At 34.7% G+C, this 21,151-nt stretch overlaps 1 protein-coding gene across 1 annotated transcript in view; it reads right to left on the reverse strand.

The window, feature by feature from the left end:
- Window positions 1-21,151, reverse strand: part of LRPPRC (leucine-rich pentatricopeptide repeat containing) — an 82,033-nt gene that overhangs the window by 51,075 nt on the left and 9,807 nt on the right. Inside the window, exons 11-21 of the mRNA XM_009880657.1 lie at window positions 16,597-16,715; window positions 15,868-15,961; window positions 12,599-12,668; window positions 9,423-9,450; window positions 7,050-7,107; window positions 5,812-5,918; window positions 5,522-5,599; window positions 5,130-5,183; window positions 4,315-4,428; window positions 3,068-3,198; window positions 1,545-1,630 (exon numbers count right to left, since the gene is read on the reverse strand). Of these exons, the coding sequence (XP_009878959.1) occupies window positions 1,545-1,630; window positions 3,068-3,198; window positions 4,315-4,428; window positions 5,130-5,183; window positions 5,522-5,599; window positions 5,812-5,918; window positions 7,050-7,107; window positions 9,423-9,450; window positions 12,599-12,668; window positions 15,868-15,961; window positions 16,597-16,715 (939 nt within the window). The remainder of the gene's footprint in view (window positions 1-1,544; window positions 1,631-3,067; window positions 3,199-4,314; window positions 4,429-5,129; window positions 5,184-5,521; window positions 5,600-5,811; window positions 5,919-7,049; window positions 7,108-9,422; window positions 9,451-12,598; window positions 12,669-15,867; window positions 15,962-16,596; window positions 16,716-21,151) is intronic.

The following is a 21,151-nucleotide window of genomic DNA, read 5'->3' on the forward strand; positions in this document are numbered from 1 at the left end:
GCAGGAATGTAAATTCTGGCGTATAATGCCGATTTCAAGTTAATTACTACTTGCATTTCTAAACGAGACTACAATTATAAATCCACAATAGCATGGTTTTATCATTTTGCTGCAACTTTGACTACAAATTATAGATAGGAACTGTGTGCCCACTCTGCACCACGTAACCCTGTATAGCCTGCCCTATAGCTGCAAGATTCTACTAAATGGATGCTTTTATCGTTCAATGCTAACATCTGCTAAATCACTCCATTGTTTCTTCAGCAGATGGCTTGTCACGAGGCCAGATAATAAAGATATGTTTACACTGTATATACAGCCAGACTAATGGTCTGATACCGATAGGGCCTGTTTGCTGTGTCGATACTAATTAGCCAAGGAGAGCCAATGAAAGCTTTCTAACAGACTGCATGTTAAAACATTAGGTTCATTAAGCTTCATTAGTAAGGCAGAAACAAACATTTTGGTATATGGAATAAGTGCATTTTTATAATGTTCTTAATTGTTGCATAGGCAGAATTTTTGATCACTTTACATTTGGCTACATTTACAAATTGTTTTATTTTCTGAGGGACATTTATGCTCTTAAAAGCAAGCTAATCTTTTCAAACTGCTTTAATGTAGAGGTGGTCATGATCTGACTTATTATGATTTGGAAAACATCAGCTTTGTTTATTATTTTTGTGACAGTAAGCTTAAGAGGCCAAGACAAATTTCAAAGAAAGACCCTACAAGAAAAAAAAATACGTTGGCTTTTTAATTTTCTTGTATGGTGTTTTATATAAAACCATAACATCTTGTGTCTAGGCTTGGACAGTGCTTTTACACTTTGAGTCTTCTATAAAATCATGTAACTTGATATCCAGAATCACCTTTTAAAGTTGATGACAGTCTGGAGTTCTTTTAAAGATCAACTAAATCATGTAAATTACAAATTTATATTAGACTAAATTACAGAAATTAAGGAGCTATCAGTTTAATGCAAACATCTAGAAATAAAAAATAGGCAGTTTGCAGAACACTCATTAAGAGCCAAAATTTCCAGGCACTTTAACAGATTGACTCTAAAATTCAGTAACAAACACATAAAAGAATACGAACAGAAAAATATATACTTTATAAAAAGTTAAATGATTTTTTGCAGTACTTGGCTCTTATAAGAAGGTTATGTTTATAGGTTTTATGTTGAGCCTTCAGACCTTCTTAAGCAAAAACAAAGCCATTAGTCTAGGCACATACGCAATTTGTGCCATAAGTCATGATCTTCAAACTCAATCCAAACAGCAATGCTAATAAAAACTAGCTGCAGAAATGCAAAAAGCACTGAGCTGTGCAAATGTAAATGACAAGCTTGCCAATCCATTAAAACTAATGGCCTGCACTGTCCAAGCATCTCTGGTTGAATTCACATGCAAATTTGTATGCAAAATGTTCAAGCACTTTTCAGGACATGATATACCATTAATATCAACTCACATTTTTATTCTTGAGGCAAGATATCTTTATTATATAGCAGAAAAACACAAAGAAAGCAAATGGATTACCTTCTACTCTGCCATGCTTTCCTAAGACTTCTACCAGTGCTATGTACTTTCCAGTGTCAAGAGCAACAGGTGAATTCTTAGGGAAGCTAGAAATTAAAACATTAAGAATTGTATCAACAGAAAGTCACATTTTATGGATTCAGCTTAAAGATTTATTTTTAAAACTACATAACAAAACAACTGCATTGAGAGCTAGAAGTTACAGTAAGTATTAAAGGAAAAATCTGATAGACGTAAAAAGATGTATCATTAAAATGTGATTTAAAAATATTATCTGCACACCTTCCCTCCACCAAAACCCAAAACTTACATTTTAAAGACCCAAATGGTTTAATTCATTATTTGGTAGTTATTGCATAAAATAGGGCATCTCCCAGCAGCCTGGGAAGAAAACTCAGTCCACATGGCTGGGCCAGGGCTATATTCTTTTTGACAAAGAACAAAAAAATACTTGTCTGTAGCAACAAGTTAAAAGCTACTATTTTGAAGCTTCTGCTGCGTATCGGTTTTCTTTTTTTTCCTGGAAATTTTCAAATTAATTACTCCTCTGTTGTTTCTTTTTGTAACAATTCAAAGAGTCACTTCTTAGTGATATTATGCTACACTTGAAGCAGATCAGTAAAAATGTGCTACTGCGGTGAAGCCCCACTAGAAGACCCAATTTTACTTCATGCAAGCTATGGGGATTGTGTGAGTGGTAGTACAGTCAAAACCAATACACTACCATTATTTGCAGACCGGCAAATTTCTTTATGTTCATAGCTCAATCATTTCACGTAATTTTGAACACTAGCAAGGTATAACGCGCACCTGCCTGCTAACCTAGTGTAAAACCAAAGCAAGTACTTTGTGAGTGCATATGAGAGACAACCTGAAAGTAACACATAACTTGTTCTATATTCATTGTAGCATCAGACCGAAAGGTGTCTTTCACGGGAAAAAGGGAAGAGGCAAACAGAAAAATAATCTCTAAGAACTTGCTCTGGGATAAGTCATGCGTAGCATGTTTTAGCTGGGAGCTAATTTTCACAGCAAAGATACAAAGCTCTGAAAATAAAAATTTAAAGCAGAATGCTTGTTGACAGTCTTAAAATAATGTCAGTCAGAAACACTGTTATTCTAAAGACAATATAGGTGCAGCATATTCTAAACATATTCCAGGTGCTTTGTAACACAAAATACAGGTACTTTTTTTTCCCTTAAATTAAGCAAAACATCAATTTAGGCACCATGCACGTTTAAAATAAAAACAAAACAGATCCTATATAGAAATCTGTCTTTCAAAAAAAAAAAAAGGGGGGGGGGCGGTAATTACTGACCATACAAAGTAGCTGTTTCTGATGTTCAATTATACAAAGCACATTTTGTTTCAAAAAACCACACCTCTGTTTTAAATGCACATACATTGGTAGGGAAAAATAATTAAAAATGGATGAGGGGGTTAATACTCAACCTACTTAATTCAACAAGGTCTGTGTATCAGCATAAATCTCTGTGACATGTTTCAGTGCCGGTGTACTTACACTTTTTCTTTCAGGTTCATTGCCTCCTCTACATTATTATGTCGACAGCACAAATTTATTAAGGCTGCATAGCCACCGACAACCATGTCCGGTTCATATTTGGCTTTCACTTCAAGGGCTTTTTGCATATTCTAAAAAAGGAACAAAGCAAAGATGTGAACTAGAGGAAAAGTCAATATGACATTATGATTCTTACATGTTCAGTGTGCAGTTACATGACTGCTTTAGTGCTTTTAGTAGTATAAGATCACATCTGAAAACACAGCGCTGTAATGCTTTAGCAAATTTTAAGTGAAAGTTATTTTGCAGAAATTAGTATTTTTCTAAAACACCTTTTAGATTAACTTGAGAACAGATTTCTAAATAAATTTTCTTCTTTTATGTTTATATTTCTAGCATGTTTTAATGTAAGACTTTTTTCTTTGAATCCAGACCAACGTCATAAATATGATTAATCCAAATTCTAAAACAGTTCTTATTTATTTGGATTTTTTTTTTTTTACACGTTCCTATTCATATATTTGACCACTTCGAACTTACAATAATGTTTGCTTCCAGTTTTATTTTACACGCAAAATCATAGAGACAGACAGCTAAGCATCACTCTTAGTTGTATTCTTAGCAACAGAGAATACTGTGCTATCATCTGCATGACTGTTACTGCTCCTATATATACAGCTTTATAGGCAGGATCATACTGAACAAGAAACTGAATAAAAGTGTGGTGATACCCCACAAATTACAGACACACACTAAATGAATGTAAACTACAGCTGGACGCCTGCCGAATGAAGGCAAGAGACCCTTTATCTCAGAAGAGCTTTCCTCCTGCAGGAAAATGGAATTTCAATCCCTGCATTAACAACCTAGTAATATTTGAATTGCAAATGACTAGTGCATGTATCAGTTGCTTGACAATCTAGATATAAGAGACCGGAGCCATGGCTTGAAAGGACATTTGGCATGTATGATAAACCTATCACAGCTGTTACTATCATTCACTTTGCAGATTATTGTAAACAAACTTCAGCAACCCCAAAACATGCCATTCAAGGTGTTGCTGAAATTAGTTAACCTTTTGATTTAATTGCTTTTTGCACTTATGTTTGATTTATAAGCATCAAACCATGAAACCTCAAGCACTGCACTTGTCTTTGCTTAACTATGTCTTTCCATAATACAGTCATTTCTGTCCCTTTAAAAATATAGCTATGTGTTTCCAATTATCTCCGCATTGCTTAAGATACCTCTTCTTCACAAAGAGCATGTATGAGTTGTTTCAAGACATCTGTAATAGGCTGGTTTTCAGCTTTTCGCTTTTCTAGTTTCTTCTCCAAAGCAGACACGTCAGATTTAGCACTCTAAATGGAGGTAACAGAAAGAATGTCAATTGCAAAAACACCCTTCCCTGAACAACTTGTCGGATCACTTTAATAAAAGACAGACAAAATAATCCTCTTCTTTCATACTATAAGAAATTTTTTAATCATTTAAGGTGCTTTTATCTGTTTAAATAGTACATACTAATTGAAGATTTGAGTCAGAATACAGTAAAAAAAGCATTAAATAGCATATCTACAAAGGTCAACATTACTATTTCTCTTATACTCAGTTCTTTGTGTTCAGAGAAGTAGGGAATGAAGTCTGTTTCTTTTTCCATCTCCACTCTGCTCAGATCAGAGATGTAAAGACTTGACACTCCACCATTAGAAGCAGTATGGATTTATATGGTTCCTGCCACTCAAGCGGATCACTGTAATTTACAAGCATGAATTAAGCCTCACATCACCACTGTTAACTAACTAGAACTCTCAAAAAAATATTTACCAGACAGGGAAACTGAGGAAAGCTAACTCCAAAGTCAAGTATCAGGTCTATGTGAAAATCTGGACAGCCTTTACTTCTACTCTGGAAAGTAACCTCTGAACTTTAAATGGTAGATTTAAATTATGTTAATATACCTCCATGATCTGAAAGGTAGTGATTACACTTGATCCAAACCCCATATCCAAACATTATTATTACAGTAAGAACAAACATAGCTATCTCTGAATTTACTTACTTCTGGAATGTTGTCTGTAGAGAGGGATTTTCTATGAGACAGTAACTTTGCATCCTAAAATGCAGTAAGACAAAGATATCACTAATCCCCCTCGAAAAGTTCAATCTCTAAGTAAGTATATCAAGCTAAAACCGTTCAAGTTAAATATATCATTGCAATGTTAAAAAAAGCTGTATTCTGCAGCATTATTACATTGACTTGAAAAAGCACTTATTAAATGTATCCCTCAAAAACTTTCACATACTGAATGAAAACAGCTTCAAAAGTGAAAAATCATGGCAATGCTTCCACATAATCACTGCATAAAGGTATTTATTTTGCAAAGGAGAATACATTAATAGAGTACAGTTACTCCATGCTTGCTTCAAAGTAATTGCTACAGAACCACAGACCTTAGTTAATTCAGGAACTTGAGAGGAGTCCAGCAGTCTGCAAATGCCGCTGTAGTAGGTTGCAGGGATAACTATATTCTGCACCAAGAGGTGGGGAAAAAATTATATTAGTTTTGAAACACAACCAAACTGAAATTTGTCTAACAGAAATTATCTCAGACGTAATTCAAGTCTCCAGCTCTTGCATGTCATTGAGAAGTGGTCTGGTTGTACTTAAAAGCAGCAATTTCAAATCTAATAGATACATGTCAGGCAGGACAGGCATTATGTAGCAAAAAATGAAATGGTACCATCTTCTTCAGCTGATGGAAGTATTGTCTCAAACGCTCCTCCTTGGCCTGTACCTCTGAGTCACTCATGCTGTCAATCAAGCGATAAAGAAAATAGCCAACAGCTTCTGTGGAAAAAAACAAGAGAAAGCATTCCACTAAAATTACCGAGACTGTCATGTTATCAAGATTAATTTATAAGAAATCATTTTGGTGTGAGATGTCACCCTGATGAGAGGCTCTGAAATGGCAACAATGATCACTGAGGCATAGAGATTATGTGGTTTGGGAGCACATATCTAACTGGTGAGTGAAAGGAATATTAATTATTTTCAGACCTAGTGACAGCTTTTCAGTGCAGAATCTTACTTCAATCTATTTTTTCCACTACTGTGTGACAGAAGTGGTACTGCCCAAGGCCTTCCCCCCCTTTCCTGCCTGCTACCCCAAATAGTTGCCACAAATATTTTGTCATTGCTCAAAAGAAAAAACAGATTTCTAACATTTTGCATATTTATTCTGTACATTTTACCCATTATACTCCATTACAAAGCTACAGTAAGTACTGTAATATTAATATAAAACATTAAAAACATTTTAAACATTAGATCAACTAATACTGAAGAAGTTGCCTATTAGCCAATGAAAATCAAGATTCACAGGTTTTAACAAATAGTGCTAAGTCTCTTATCGATGCAACTGTAAAAATATATGGAGTCCTGCAACTAAGAATAGGAAGAGCATCAATTATTGTCTTCTCAAAAGTCACTTTTCTCCATGCCCCCTTGCCCCTCCAGCCCCGACCAGAAGACAAAATCCCCTGTTTTTTTAAAAACAGATTATACAAAAAAATATACTTATTTCAAAGTATAAGATCTGGGATGTTAAGTGCCATTTCGCTTCACAAATTCAGAAGAGCTACTAAAGGTATAAAAATAGTTTGAAAGACTGCTTTTTTTTTTTTTTTTTGAGTATTTAAACACTGATACTGTATTCATTCTAAATCTCTATTTTGGTGAATAAATTTAGAAAAATAAATCGTTATCAGTAAGATTTATTTATAATTCTAAAAAAAAAAGATCTTATGGATCTCATAAAATATGCTGTGATTATTCGAATCAGGATTTTACCCAACATGTTTTCAAATTTCACTTTCAAAAAGAAGCAATCAGTGTTTACTGTTGTAATCCCTCAAACCCATCATTACACAGAAGAACGGATTTGTGGATAAGTTACAATCATAGAAATTGAAACTCTACCAGTTGGTCCTGGAGGCGTCAGGCAATAACGTTCATCCTTGTACAACAGTTCTGTTATCTGGTAAGACAGAATAATCGTACATTGCAGCCAAAAGAAGCAAGCAAGGACAAATGGTATCTGAAATTGAATTCTCAAAATAATAAAGCATTTCTCTGTTAAAGTATTATTCTTTACCACATCGTAGTAATTCCCTAAGAAATACAAGGAAGTGTTTTTTTGTAAATAATAGGGTTTTCTTTAAAAAGTATTGCTAACAGAAATGCTTTCTGAGGTATGGCAGTAATACAGACACTCGAGTATTCTGTTTATGTATCATTCTACAGAAAGTTAGCTATCGTAAGACATTGCTTAAAACAAATATTAACCAGTGTCACTCCTGGAGATGCTACAATTATGTTCCAATTTACCGAAAGGCTGAAATTGGCCCATAAAGCTTTTTGTTGGGTTTTTTGTTTGTTTGTTTGTTGGGGTTTTTTTTGAGAAGCAAATACATGAAGAAAATAGAGGAACGTAACTTATCAAGCTCTGCTAGATATAAGATAACTAGTACAGCTGTTGTAAATAAGTGCAATTTTGAATGACAAAATATGTGTCCATAAAAATTAATTGCATTTAAATTTAACACACATTCCATCAGTCATACAAACTGAAAGAATATGTAGATTTTACTTCATCAGAGGAGAAGCATTTACCCAAAAGCCCCACATCCTACCTACAAATACATTAACCTAAACTAAATCACTTTAAAAATACATTTGACTGTCCTTAAGAAAATTACATCGTTTGTTAAAAACTGAGATTTTAAGTATTTCAAGAATTTTGCTTTATATGCCATGATTCTAGCATGCAATCTGAATGAAGTTAGAGGGAGATGCACTCCCACTGTCAAAGTGCTGCGTTTTAAGTAATGACAAAAGAAAAGGAACCCTCACCTTCAGTTTTTAATGAAAATGGATAAACAAAGCCAGAAAATACCAAACGTGCAATGGAATACTGTATCTATCACTCCTCATTTTACCAACACCACGGACACTGTGGACAGTTAAACTACAGCTTTCTTCTGCCCTTTTGCCCTTGGCCTCCTATGACAAATCAACACACAGAAGAACCTACAACTGCAATAAAATCCAAGAAAATCATGATAACACATTTCTCCTTCTCAATCAAATCTCAGAGAATACCAAAAAGGATGGACCACAGGAAAATCAAAAGAATGTGTGATACTGTTTCTAATGCTAAGTATCTATTTATTTCCCAAGTTAGCGTTTCTTATTTTAGAATGTTAATACACGTATTTACTCATAAATTTAGCACAGACAACAAAATGTGTATTTCTTCCATTGTGAAGAACAGCAGAAGTAACTCTAGATACTACTTCATATACAGACCACAATTACTTCAGTCCTCTGATTGTCCTTCAAAATTAATTTCATAATAGGAGTATTAAGAGGCCCCCTTTTTCTCTCCCTCATTTATTTTTTAAATGCAAAAAAAGGAAGGATAGAGGCAGAGAACAAAAACATCCTCTCGCTACAATCTTCACGCAACAGAAAAAACCCTGCACCTCCTACCTGTACCTGACCTATATAAGTCAATAATCAGTGACTTTCCAAATTAGAATTTCCATTTCATTCCAAGATTTCTTTGAAAAATCCAACCTATATTGCAAGCCATGTACCAGTTTATTAGTCAGCAGATACAGTACCAAAGAAAAAAGACAAAAAGCACAGTGCATCCCTTCCCAAATTCTGTAACCACATTCCAAGCAGTACCTGGCAATATCTCCTCTATTCTAGTGTTCTGCAGCATTTATTGACCAAGTTATATTGCAGCATTTTTCTAATGTACCCCCTACCAAGGAGGGCAAGATTACCAGTAATTTCCCCTTGACTTCATCCAGGTGTTTTCTTTTATCTGGCTTTGCCTTCAATGTTTTAAGTTACATGACAGAAACTTTAAAATTCTAATTGTGCCTTATTATTTTATTCGTACTAGTGCAGGAATAGGAAGAAAGTTTAGGGAAGGCAGGAAAGGGAATTAAAGAATCTCAGACTGCACAACCACGGCAGACTTTGTTCCAGAACCTACAACTACATACTACCTGAAGCTATAACAACAATGATCTAGAAATCGGAGTAGCATAAACTACACTACATGATAACACCACATTTGATTTTTCACAATTACACTTAACTGCCCAATTTGAAAATTCAATTTCATACAGTTGTAGCATCTGCCACTGACAAAAGTCTTGCTCAAATTAATCAGATTGCCAATTATCGGGTTTAGAATTCAGATTTACAGTAATGCATCATAAACATGCAGTACCTAAAGAACTTGATTTTATTTACAGCATTATTATTTCCACTTACCTTGTTCCAAAGATGTACATCATTTGAGCTGAAGAGGGCAGCAAAGGATAACAAATTAAAAGCAACGAAATGATTTTACTCTTCTATCTTTTTTTAAAAAAACACAGCTTTAACACTGAGGATCTTATACTATTTAAATAAAATTAAAATACAGTAATTGCCACATATTATTTAAACCAACTCTGTATAGAGTAAGTATTGTACTTTTTACTATACTGCATATGGTCATAGTTTCTGCTAAATAACTTAAAACAATGCAGCAACCCAAACAGATAACTAAGGCTACAAAGAATATATTTTAGTTCTATTTTTAGTTCATTTTTTTAGCATGTCCTAATTGTACTTTTCTACTTTATACTTCGTTCTATTTAGCATTTCAAGAACATAAGCTTCACTCAAACAAGTTGCACTTTACAAAGCAAACACTCAATATGTGGAATTTGCTAGAGCAAAAATCTAGACTCTTGTGTATTAAAATTAGATTTCTAGTATAGACAGATTAGCTACAGGCAGCTATAAATGCACTGATACCATGCAAAAAAGAAAGTAACCAAATCTCTTACTTAAGGTATAATGTTTATTGCAGCGAGATAAATAGACAATGTTTTAGGAAACAGAAAACAAAACATAGTAGAACTCCAGTTTCTCCCCTCAGAACAGGACAGAACTTGGAGAGCACTCCTCTGTATATCATCAGGTTACAACCAAAAATCAAATGTTAGCTAGTTCACTAAAGTGTAAAAAATCCAACATATTAAAATGCTAATTTTAATACTGAAGTATAAAAAAACTTGACATATTCCTATAATTTGTAGAACATCAACATTCTTTACAGAAGCTTTCTGACAACTATAAAGCCTAGACGAGGCTAAGAGAACAAGAACTTATGACCTTATTTATCTTCCTATAATTCTCGTAGGGAAAAAATAAGAAGTTGGTCTGAATAGCTACACGGAAACTTGAAAGCATTCACAGACGTTTAGGATTTTATTTAGGGACGTTCAAGTCTATGAAACATTTATTCTTTTTGTGCTACTGCCACTTGTATTTGAAAACGAGTCAAATGCAGGTCCACACGTTGGGGGGGGGGATGCTATCTGTGAGGTTAGTTAAGCTTTCCTGGGTGAACTCGCTCCACCACTGACAGCATGACAATGAACTGCAGATATCAAATGCATCAATTTCCTAAAGTACTTGACTCTGAAATAGTAATGGTACATCAGGCAGATAGAATGAGAATACTTTGAAGCAGTTACTAGAGAAGAGCAGCTTCAACAGAAATCCATAAACTAGTCTGCCACAGACATTGTTCATCTGTCCCTGGTATCCATACCCTGTACTTTTGTACGCCAGTCCTAAACTCCGCTCATTTGAACATTCGAGATCAGCATTTAGTCATAAAATTTTGCTGCAGTCTTTACAAGAGGTACAAATATTCTTTTCTTCTATCATATCATACCCTCAAGCTTCATTTTCAGGCTGTTCTAGCCACTAAGTTTAAAATAGAAATAGAAACATGAACTGGCACACTTTCAGAAAACATATAAAGGTGAAGTTTGGGCACAGCCAATCTGGTACATAGCTTCTGAAGCTAGGTAGTAATAAAGGCAAGGAAGAGAGATTAATACTAAAAGAAATAAAAAACCTTATGCCACACTTACAAGTGGCCAAGAGAGGGGGGTAACAGCAAGCTGAATTAAAAAAAAAAACACCAAAAAACAAACAAAACCAAAAAGAACCCATACCAAAAAAACAAAACCACACACACACACAAAAAAACCCCACCATAAAACCCCAATCTTAATTTCCCTCAGAACCCTGAGTTTTCAGCCCAAATGTCTGATGATTATTAAAATCACAACAGCAGTAACTGTTCTACCGCTGAGGAGAATAACTGTTTCACTCGAGGAAAGTATGATTCTTCAGCAGCTAGTTTTCACAATACAAGTTGATAACATTTTAGAGATAATTTAAATAGCATTCTGAATGCCTGCACAATTCTCCAGTGGTAGGGGTATTTCATGCTAGCACTGGTTGTGTGTGGTAAACATTGGTATGGCTTCCTTTCTGCTGCAAGTCCTACTTCAACTGAATATTTACCTATACTTGTAGAGAGAAAATGCGTTTCAAAAAATCTTTAATTAATACATTGTAAACAGATGATTCTGGGGCTGACTACTAAAAGGAATAGTAAAATAACAGTACTGGATCTAAAACATTATTTCACTTATGCCTTGGATGTCAAGGTCAGCTAGGGCCTAGTTAACAAACCCAATTTGAACACTGGTTTGCTTTTTCTCCTCCTTTTCCGCTGGTAGACCAGGATCAGCTAGATAGATTGTGCAATTTACTAGGAAATTATTTTGGTCTTATTCACCTGCTATGTTTTACTAACATCCAACCTAAACATAGTTACATCTCATAGCCATTACAAAATTTATGCAATAACTTAGCAAAATCAGCCTTCAGACTGGTCCTGAGGAATATTAAGTGACCTCTCTGCTTCCCAGTAGTGTAGGTATGCAGCAAAAAAACCTCATTCACCGTCCTAAATGTTTGACTGGGGCAAATGGCAAATGATAGAAATGGTTGTTTTTTCATATATACTTGCATAAGCTTAAGACAACCCTGCAAGTTAGCAAGGAACCCTCCTTAGAAAAGGGGACCATAGGGCTGTGGATACAAAATCATGGCAATGTAGCACAATACTAAGGTGTTAAACATGAGCTTTCAGGAGTCGTATTAACCCAGAGGGCACAGAAAGCTATCAGAAGTCACAGAGCATGCTTGGCTCCTACTGGTATTTCATCTTCATTAAGCACCCATTTACTTGAATGGGTAATAGCGATAATCTTTAGGGAAATCTTACATTACAATAAAAGTTTAGAAACAAAAAAGTTAATAAAGATAAAACCCCAAATGTTTACTACCCTGAGAAGTTTATATACTGTCAAATACCACAGAACAAACACGAACAGTTAAGTTCTTCTTAATCCACTATATATAATACACCAAAGGTGTATTTAAAAATAAATTTTAAAAAAATTTAAAATATTTTTTAATAAAAATAAATAGTATTTATTATTATTTAATTAATTATTTAATAAATTTTAATATTTTTTTAATAAAATTTAAAAAAAAAGAAAAAAAAAGAGGTATTCATATAGGAACCTTACCTTTTAAAACCCAAAATGAGGCTGTTTCTAAACTGACGAATATCAATAGGAGGTGTGCTTGCTGAAGACACTGTAAACGAAAAAGATATTTCTAAATAGTCATTGTAAAAAAAGCCCTGAACTGCAATAAGTCAGTAGGTCATGTAAATAGGGTGTCACTCCAAAAACTATTTTGTTGGTTTAGTAAATGCTGACAAACTTCTGGAAAGCAAAATTTCAAACACCAGAGTATTTGAAACAGTCCTGGTTGTATGAGCTGTAAATCCGCTTCATTTCAAAAGGGATCAAATATTCTAAGAGAGAAATTTTTCCCTCTTCATTGCCTTGAATGTCAACAATTAATACATTAGTCTTACAAAAATTAGTAATAGGAGAAAGCATCTTATCTGTAAAAAAGTACAAGACTGAAGAAAATACTATGTTCCAAAAAGCAAAACAAAATCGAAACAATCCTAATCAAGAAAACTTGAGATATTAGCCCTAGAACAAAAAAAGATCCACCAGAGGCAAACAGTTTGCTAATTGTTTCAGACTGACTACCTGCCTTAAAATAGGCTTCACAATTTTGCCTTCTATTCACTTTCTTAGGTGTTTGCTTCTGCTGGTGTAAACTGCCTAACAAGAAAAAAAACATAGTTCCATCTAAAGTGCTATCCACTGACGTAAGTTAAACATAAGGGGGGAAAAAGAGAAAGATACACAGTTCTAAATGTTGCTATTTACAATATTGGTTGAACACAAAAGGAAACTAAAATTACTTAAAAATAGGTGTCCCTGAGAGATCATTTACAGTTATGCCCTATGTAATCATCTTTACATCATTTCTTGGCTAAGATTCCAAATCATTCTACCTTCTTCCTCAAGAACTGCTGTCTCTCATTCCAGCACCATAGTCCAGGAAAGAAAAAAAATACAGTAGTACATGCATTTAAGTCCTGTATGAAGTTATTACTATTTGACTTCACTGTCACAATAGAATTAACCCCTGTAAAAACCTCACTGGGCCCTTTCAGCAAGGGCTGCAGTATGGTATATGGTAGAAGAGAACTGAAATAAAAATATCTGTTCTATAGGAACCTGGGAAATAAAAGGCAGGAACAAGATGCTAAAGCCACTCCTTAGTCTAACTCCAGGCATTTAGAAAATTAAGTTTTAAATGTTGGAATGTTTATTTTAGTTTGAAAATCTCAGGTAAAGTTGGTTTCAAGAAACCCTCAATACAAATCCTCCTCCAGTTGTAGATTAAACTTTTTGCTCATAAAAAGATGAGCAGAAAAGCATCTTAGTATGCTCAGCTGCTGCTGACAATCGGCAACCTGGTTTCCTTAGCAACAAACAAGTCTGAGAAAATCAAGAGGCTGACAATGAAGTGGAATGGAACGGCATGATAAAGGGAAAAAGCGGCTCTCATGTACGATGCCTTATGTGCCCAGATTCCTCAGCTGATGCTTCGTAGTTTTCATCTTGTCAGTAGCAGAAATCTATACATTTTAAGGTATGAGAAGCAGAATCAATACACCTAGCTAGCAACCAGCATTAATAACCAACCTTCGCCCCCAACTACCCTGATGAGACAATCTTGAACTATTTTCCATACTGCATCTATTTTTCCCTCCTTGTAATACTGCAAAAGAAGCCAAGTCAAAACCAACCAACCAAACAAAAAAATCAGCTGTTTAATATCAGTGTCTTATCATTACATAGGTGCTAATTAGATTTACTAGCATTCATTTCAGCTTGGTAAACTATTTACAGGAGTACCTTCCTTTAAAGCTCAAGTTCAAAAGAAATTTTGTATGTCTCCATGTATTATTAACCCTAGCCTTTGTAAACAGAAATACCACTACAAGATTGAAATTCAACACACAGACAACAGCTAAATAATACACTATGTGCAATTAATTTCATGACAGTAAGACACCGAATGTAGCCTACTATATGTGCCTATATCATACTTTTGATATCATATACATTTATCATATAGCATGTACACATGTATTTGTGCCTTATATCACATTAAAACCTGACTGTTTCAGCTAACCAAAATGAATGTGCAAGGGTGACTTGACTTTTTCACGTAGACAGAAAAAAACCCAAACTATTTCACTTTCCAGAAATTTCATTGCTCCTAATAAATAGTTATTCTTTCAGAAAAATGTCCGTTATTTTAAGTACTTAATTTTTCATAGTTAATGTATTTTGCTGTAACAAGAACAAACAAAATAATGGCTCAATGTAAGGTGAATCTTAAAGATTCACTAGTTGATAAATCTCAAATACAAAAATTAAATCACTGATTAGTAACCACTCATCAAATTTTCTCTTTTTCAATGCAAGGGCTTCTCAGGGTCATGGTGTATAGACTAGCTATCTCTATATTCATTAAAGAAAGCAGTTAATGACAATGGCAGCAAAAGACTGCTTATGGTTTTTCCAGAACCTTGGGCAAACAAAACTGTTGTTTAAAAAATGACATCTTTCTGTATCGGATTCAGTCCAAATTTAGGTGTTTTATTATCGTCTCAGTACACTAGGCAAATAAAAACTGTATTTGTTTTAAATTTTGAAGAGAAACATACACTCCTACTTAACCAAGCAAATAATCCCATCCCATACATTCAGTCAATGACATACTCTAACTTTTGCAAGTGCTGAGGAACAGAAAAGTCTTTGGAGAAAACTCTTAAAAAGTGATTAATTCATGCTGTTACAACTTCGTCACCCAATTAACCCATCAAATTTATACGTATAACTTCCATGACCAACAGATCAGCAGAGCACACTCAGGTTAATATCAGTGCCAATCAGTTCTTTAAAGTTGGTTCTTTCATTAGTAATTCTATAGTACTTCGGAGTCATATTGTTAGACTAGTGTCCAGTTGTAATTGGTGCTGCAAATAAAAGCAAAACCTGCACCAAAGACTTAACAGTCACTGTGCAAGGCAAATTGTTTCCTTAAGCCCTCTAAGTACAAAAGGATCATAACCCTATCACAATCACAGTAAAGCTGCGATTTGTAAATATCTTGTATGTAAATCTTATGGCTAGGTTCAATAATAAAAAAGAATTTAACCATGATATGTTGTCCAGAATTGTTAGTTTCAAACTGTCCGACATCTCATCATAGAGGACCTCACATACTAAAAGCTTTGCTCAAGTTTCCCACATATCTTTAAACCTCATATGTTAACACACATAAATCTCTTAGCCTACAACCAATCGACACTACCACCAAGCACATAATAACACGCAACATGAAAAATACTTACACAGAGAAAGAACATTGTTCAGTCTTCCATGTGCTGCTTCATATCTTATTTCTGCTACAGAGAGTCCAACAGTTTCAAACAGGCAGTCATTTTTCTAGAGATAAAGCAATCAGTCATTGGAAATACACACAGAGAAGACCTGATACTTTGTATTTTTAAACGCTTCCTTCCCAGAGGACATTGGCATTCTTATATTGATAGCCGTTGAGAATACAGAAGGTGCTCTACAGAAGTCTACATGGCTAGCCAGATAAGTTGCTACTGATCAAAAATTATCCAGCTTTTGTATTGAAATCAATTGCAAGAGACAAAATTACTAAAGCCAGAAAGAGTGGGTCAGTTAAACTTAGTCTGCAATTCTGAATTCTTCAGTAAGGTTTTTTTTTAAAAAAAAAAAAGTCACCAGAAACAACTATAATACTTCTAATCCCCAATAAAAAAGGGACATCATTCACTTATTTCATTTTCCACTTCGGGAAAGAGAAAGCTAGTAAGTCTCAAACAAAATACTTTGGTTACCTCTGGAAAGGAGGAAGAAAAGCAGGAGAAAAACACTGTAAACAAAGCATTACTGCAACAACTGTTTCAAAAGTAATCTGAACATTCAGAACAGGCTTCATCATACCAAGTTGATGTTTAGAGTACTACTGGGATCTAAAGCCTTCTCAGACAACATAGATAAACAAGCCATGCAATAGTAATTTTTATGAAATGTAAATGTAAACTCACCTTCAGCTGGGCACGGGCAGTCTCACTATCAGCAAAATTTTTAAAAACATAGTCTGTGTATGTTTCTGTATCAAGTTCCACCCCCAACTCGTGCATCACCTTGAGGACCTCAAAGATACCTATCGAGGCAAAATTGGTAAGGCTAAGCATGTCAGAAAAATGAAAGTTTTTAAAAAAACTTAAAAATAAATGTTGCCTTTCAAAAAAGACTCATCTCCTCGATTTCCCTCCTTGAAAATGCCATGCAAAATCTTACATTTTTATTTTAGATGTTAATAAAGTTCTTAATTGTGAAACTTAAAATAGATTTATTAAACTTCCTGTTCTGTGCAGTACTATCAAAAACATGAAACTCTTGGCTAGTATGGAAATTGCTAGTATACAAAGTCATTTTTTAACACAGCGAATATATAACAGTTACTCTTAGTCATGTTTGCAAAACATCTTTTAGAACTATATATCAGTGTCCATACTATTGTACATAAAAATCAAATCTGAAATTTGGTGTTAAGTATATAATTAAGATACAAATGCATTCTTCAACACATAATACATTCTTAGCTTTGTTCCCAGTATCCAACCCTGATTAGCAAGGCAAGCTTTCAAGATTTGTCTCTAGATTTGTTTAAAACAAATATTTTCGTAAGCAAATAGTTTAATTACTCTATCAATGCATCTGCTTCAAACTGGAAATTCAGAGAAAGGCTGAAGTCTCCCAAACCCCACTGAAGCTACATTATAACTTTTCTAGGGTTCAGATCAATTCACACAGCTAGACTGTATATTAGTACTGTAGATATGCATTTGAAGACAAGTTAACAGATCTTCATAGTTCGGCAAATAGAGTGTAGAGTTCTAGACTATATGTCATACTTTTTAATTGTTCACACTCTTCTGATTTGCAGAAACTTCTTGCAGTAACCCTAGCTAGCAAGCTCTGAATCCCTGTCAAAACAAATACAGGTATTATCATTTTTTGCTGGTCTAAAAATGATTTGTCAGTTGCTGCAGGACACCAGTACCAAACAGCATATGTTTTTTTCAACTTTCATTTCATACTTATTACTTTAAAAATGTAAAGTTTCCCAAAGTCCCTGCCTTTGCCCTGGAGTGCCACCTATGGAAAAGTGACACTTCCATGAATATTTTATGCAGTGCACTATGGTGCAAATAATCAAATGTGAATTCCCTTTGAGCACTTGAAAATACATGCAGGCAAGTCACACTAGATTAAAGTCGCATCATCTGTTTGAGTTTGCCTTAAACAAAACTCTGATTTTGGCCCAGAATCTGCAAAAATATGAATAAAGAATAATTTCAGTAAGTCTTTCTTGATACCTTTCAAATTTTGACAGCTAGTTCCTATTCAATGTTTTCAACTTCCCATACATTAAGTCCTCTTGTGCTGAAACCTTTTCAAAAGTAACTGTGTCTGTATCATTAGAAAGTAGTTGGAAGACCAAGAACTAGATACCATAGTGAATAAGGTATCGTAAACTCAAGAGATTTGAGTTCAAATTTGTATCTAGTACAGAGTGGAAAACAGGCTTTTTAAGCATCCCCATTCCCTAGTAGACATTTGTCACAGAAACATTACATGACCTGGCACAGTTCCTGAGCAGGAAAGGTCATGTATGAAGATTAGGACACCAGCACAACAGTGAGAAGCAGATTAAGGAGCAATACCACTAACCATACTGCACATAGCCAAATTAATTGCAGACTTAAAAAGAAAAAAATGCTGCCGCGTATTTCCTCATTTCTAAGATGGCTGATGTACAATTTCTGGGGAGAACAGAAGATTAAGGAAAACCAACACAGAAGCCTACAATCTTGCATACATTTTCTATCTCATCGAGAGCCGAACTACTTTATTATCACATAAATATCTTCCACAATAGAAAGCAAAAGAAACATTCCCACGTCAATCAAAATACTACAAAATTATCAAATACATGCATGAGATAGGATTTGAGCATTATGTGTGAGAGCTTTTAGAAATTCTCTGCTCCTCATATTGGCAAATACACTAACCTCTTCTCCCTTTCCAAACCAGAGAACAGGCTAAAAAGGAGTGCCACAAAAGCGCAGTCACATTTATCTAGAACACTGGTCTCCCAAATGTTTTTGGGAACACACCCCCAACGCATTTTTATTTATTTAGAAGTTATATACATGTACTACTGTACTAATATATAATGCCAGTTATAAAACATACACAAAAATAGAAAGTAAAAAAGAATGAAATAATTATTTTATTTATTAACAGCCTGCTCGTACCCCAATGGATCGCCTTGCTCACTCCACTTTGGAGAGCACTGATCCAGAAGATTGGGTATGACTAAAACCCACAGTAATGTCTTCCAGCCATCTTCCTGCTTGATCAGGAACAGGTTTTTGATATCTTGGGCTGAGATATGCAAGGACTGCAGGAGCTGTGTATCTAAAAGTCAAGTAACTGAGTAAGTGGAAAGAGGACAGAAATAGGGAAAAAAAACCACAGCCAAACTTCTGTTCCCCTTTTTGTCAATACTGGAAACAGCACTGGAACACCCCAACAGAGCAGATTCCAGCCTCATATCAGTATATCCAAGAACAAATACAGAAGAGATTAATTACAAGGTGGTCATAATATTTCTGTGGTAGAGCAGAGCAACTTGCTGCTTTTCAAGATTTGAGAAGCGAGACTTGCATTTCAGTCCATCCGTTCATTTCCTAAGTTTCTCATAGTAAATTGTGCCTTCTTCCTAAAGCAGTCCCATCAGAACAGAGGTGATTTCTAAAGCAGTTAAGTACAGTTCTACATGTGAAAGGGCAGTAAAATTGGGCATTAAGCAGTTTTCTAAGGCAACAAAAAAATAAAACTCCAGTTTGAAAAGTGAGGTCGTATTCAGGGAAGCAACATAATATCTGACACATTTTTATTGTGCTGTTAATTTCAGGTGCACTCAAAGTTCTCTACAAAACAGTATTTCAAACAGTTACTTTGTGAAATCATCAGCCTTAATCCTCTCAGGACTCAGACTCTTCTTTCCCTTATTTCACAATGTAAAAATTGCATTACCATTCACTAACCATGCTTGGTGTATATAACAACAGCTTAGTAGAAAACAAAAGTGAAATACACTAGTGACTTTTTAAAACTGTCTTTAAAAAGAACATGATTATACAAAGATGAAGGGGAGCTATAAAATATTCAGTAACAAGTGGAAGTCAAACGTTTCTGCTTATTTATACCAGGCCCTCCTGTTTTTAGTGTATAATCTGATACAGGATGACTCTCCAGTGCCAGTAACGGTTTCAGATCCACCTCATGTTGGTCTTTAAAACCCTGCAGGCACTTCCCATTCCTAAAAGCCTAACAGCATTTACTTAGCTAAATACTATGGAAATAAGAAATTATCAACTTATCAAAGAGATGCACATAAAAGCAAGAATGCCCCAACTGAAATTATTTGCCTGTGTAAAATGACTGAAAAGAGCTGTTTGCTATTTCAGAGTGGTTAAGTTCTCTACGGTACATTTAGAAATGGCCTTGCTTCGTTTCATTCCCCTTAGCGACCACTTCACTGCTATTTTTCTTTCAAACTCATATTCCATAATACAGAAGCTAAAGATTTTTCCTTTGATATCCAGTGTCAGCTTTTGTTATCATAAACATTAGATAAACGTATAATTAAACGCTGCTACTAGTTATATAATTATTTGGGTTACATTACACATACTGATTCAGATATTGGTACCCTGCAGTTCTAGACAGGTTGCTACCTATATTCCGTGTTCTTTAATTAATGTTCTTTAGTCCACTGGCTACATCCGATCATATTTTTAATAGTTTTTCCTCAAAGTTCTTCTCCATTTTTAGCCTTACCGATATCAAGATGCAAAATTACACACATTAGGCTGGTCATTACTACTTCATAAAGAAAGGAATTATTACCTCGGTTTTGGTATGAGATGTGTTACAGTGTCTATCTATACTTTTGTTCACAGAGCTCTCTTATTTTTGCTGCTAGAAATCACCATTCTGTTTATTTACTATCTGCTGTCACCTTTAGGTTCCCACTGCAGCATTATTTTTTGCTCTAGTATTTCCATGAAACAATTTTAGGGTGGATGGGGGGTTTTCCTCCTATTTACTTTCCTTCCAGTGTATTTGTTGTATTTTTAGATAGTGGATTCTCATTTATTCATTTTTTTGTTATTAAATAAAAAAAAAAAAAAGAATGTGAGCTTACACATGGGAAGGAACAAGACAACTTGTTTCACTGCAGCAAGAAAAATTCCACTGATTCTTCACTGCAGAAGAAATTGCTTAGATATCTTAAGTATTTTAAGAATTGCAAAATCAGTGACTTTCGTAGGTATGCACACAGTAGCAACCTTCCCATTTGACAATTCAAACTCAGAGACTAAGTACCAGGTTACAAAAACATGTTTGCAAATCCACAGTATATACAGTCATACAGAGGTTTATTTATCCTATCCAATACCTTCGCAGATGGAAAAAGAAAGGCGCTCTAGAAAATGGCAAAGAAAGACAGAATTCAGGGTT

Source organism: Charadrius vociferus, unplaced genomic scaffold (assembly GCF_000708025.1).
Source record: "Charadrius vociferus isolate BGI_N301 unplaced genomic scaffold, ASM70802v2 scaffold192, whole genome shotgun sequence".
Lineage (NCBI taxonomy): Eukaryota > Metazoa > Chordata > Aves > Charadriiformes > Charadriidae > Charadrius > Charadrius vociferus.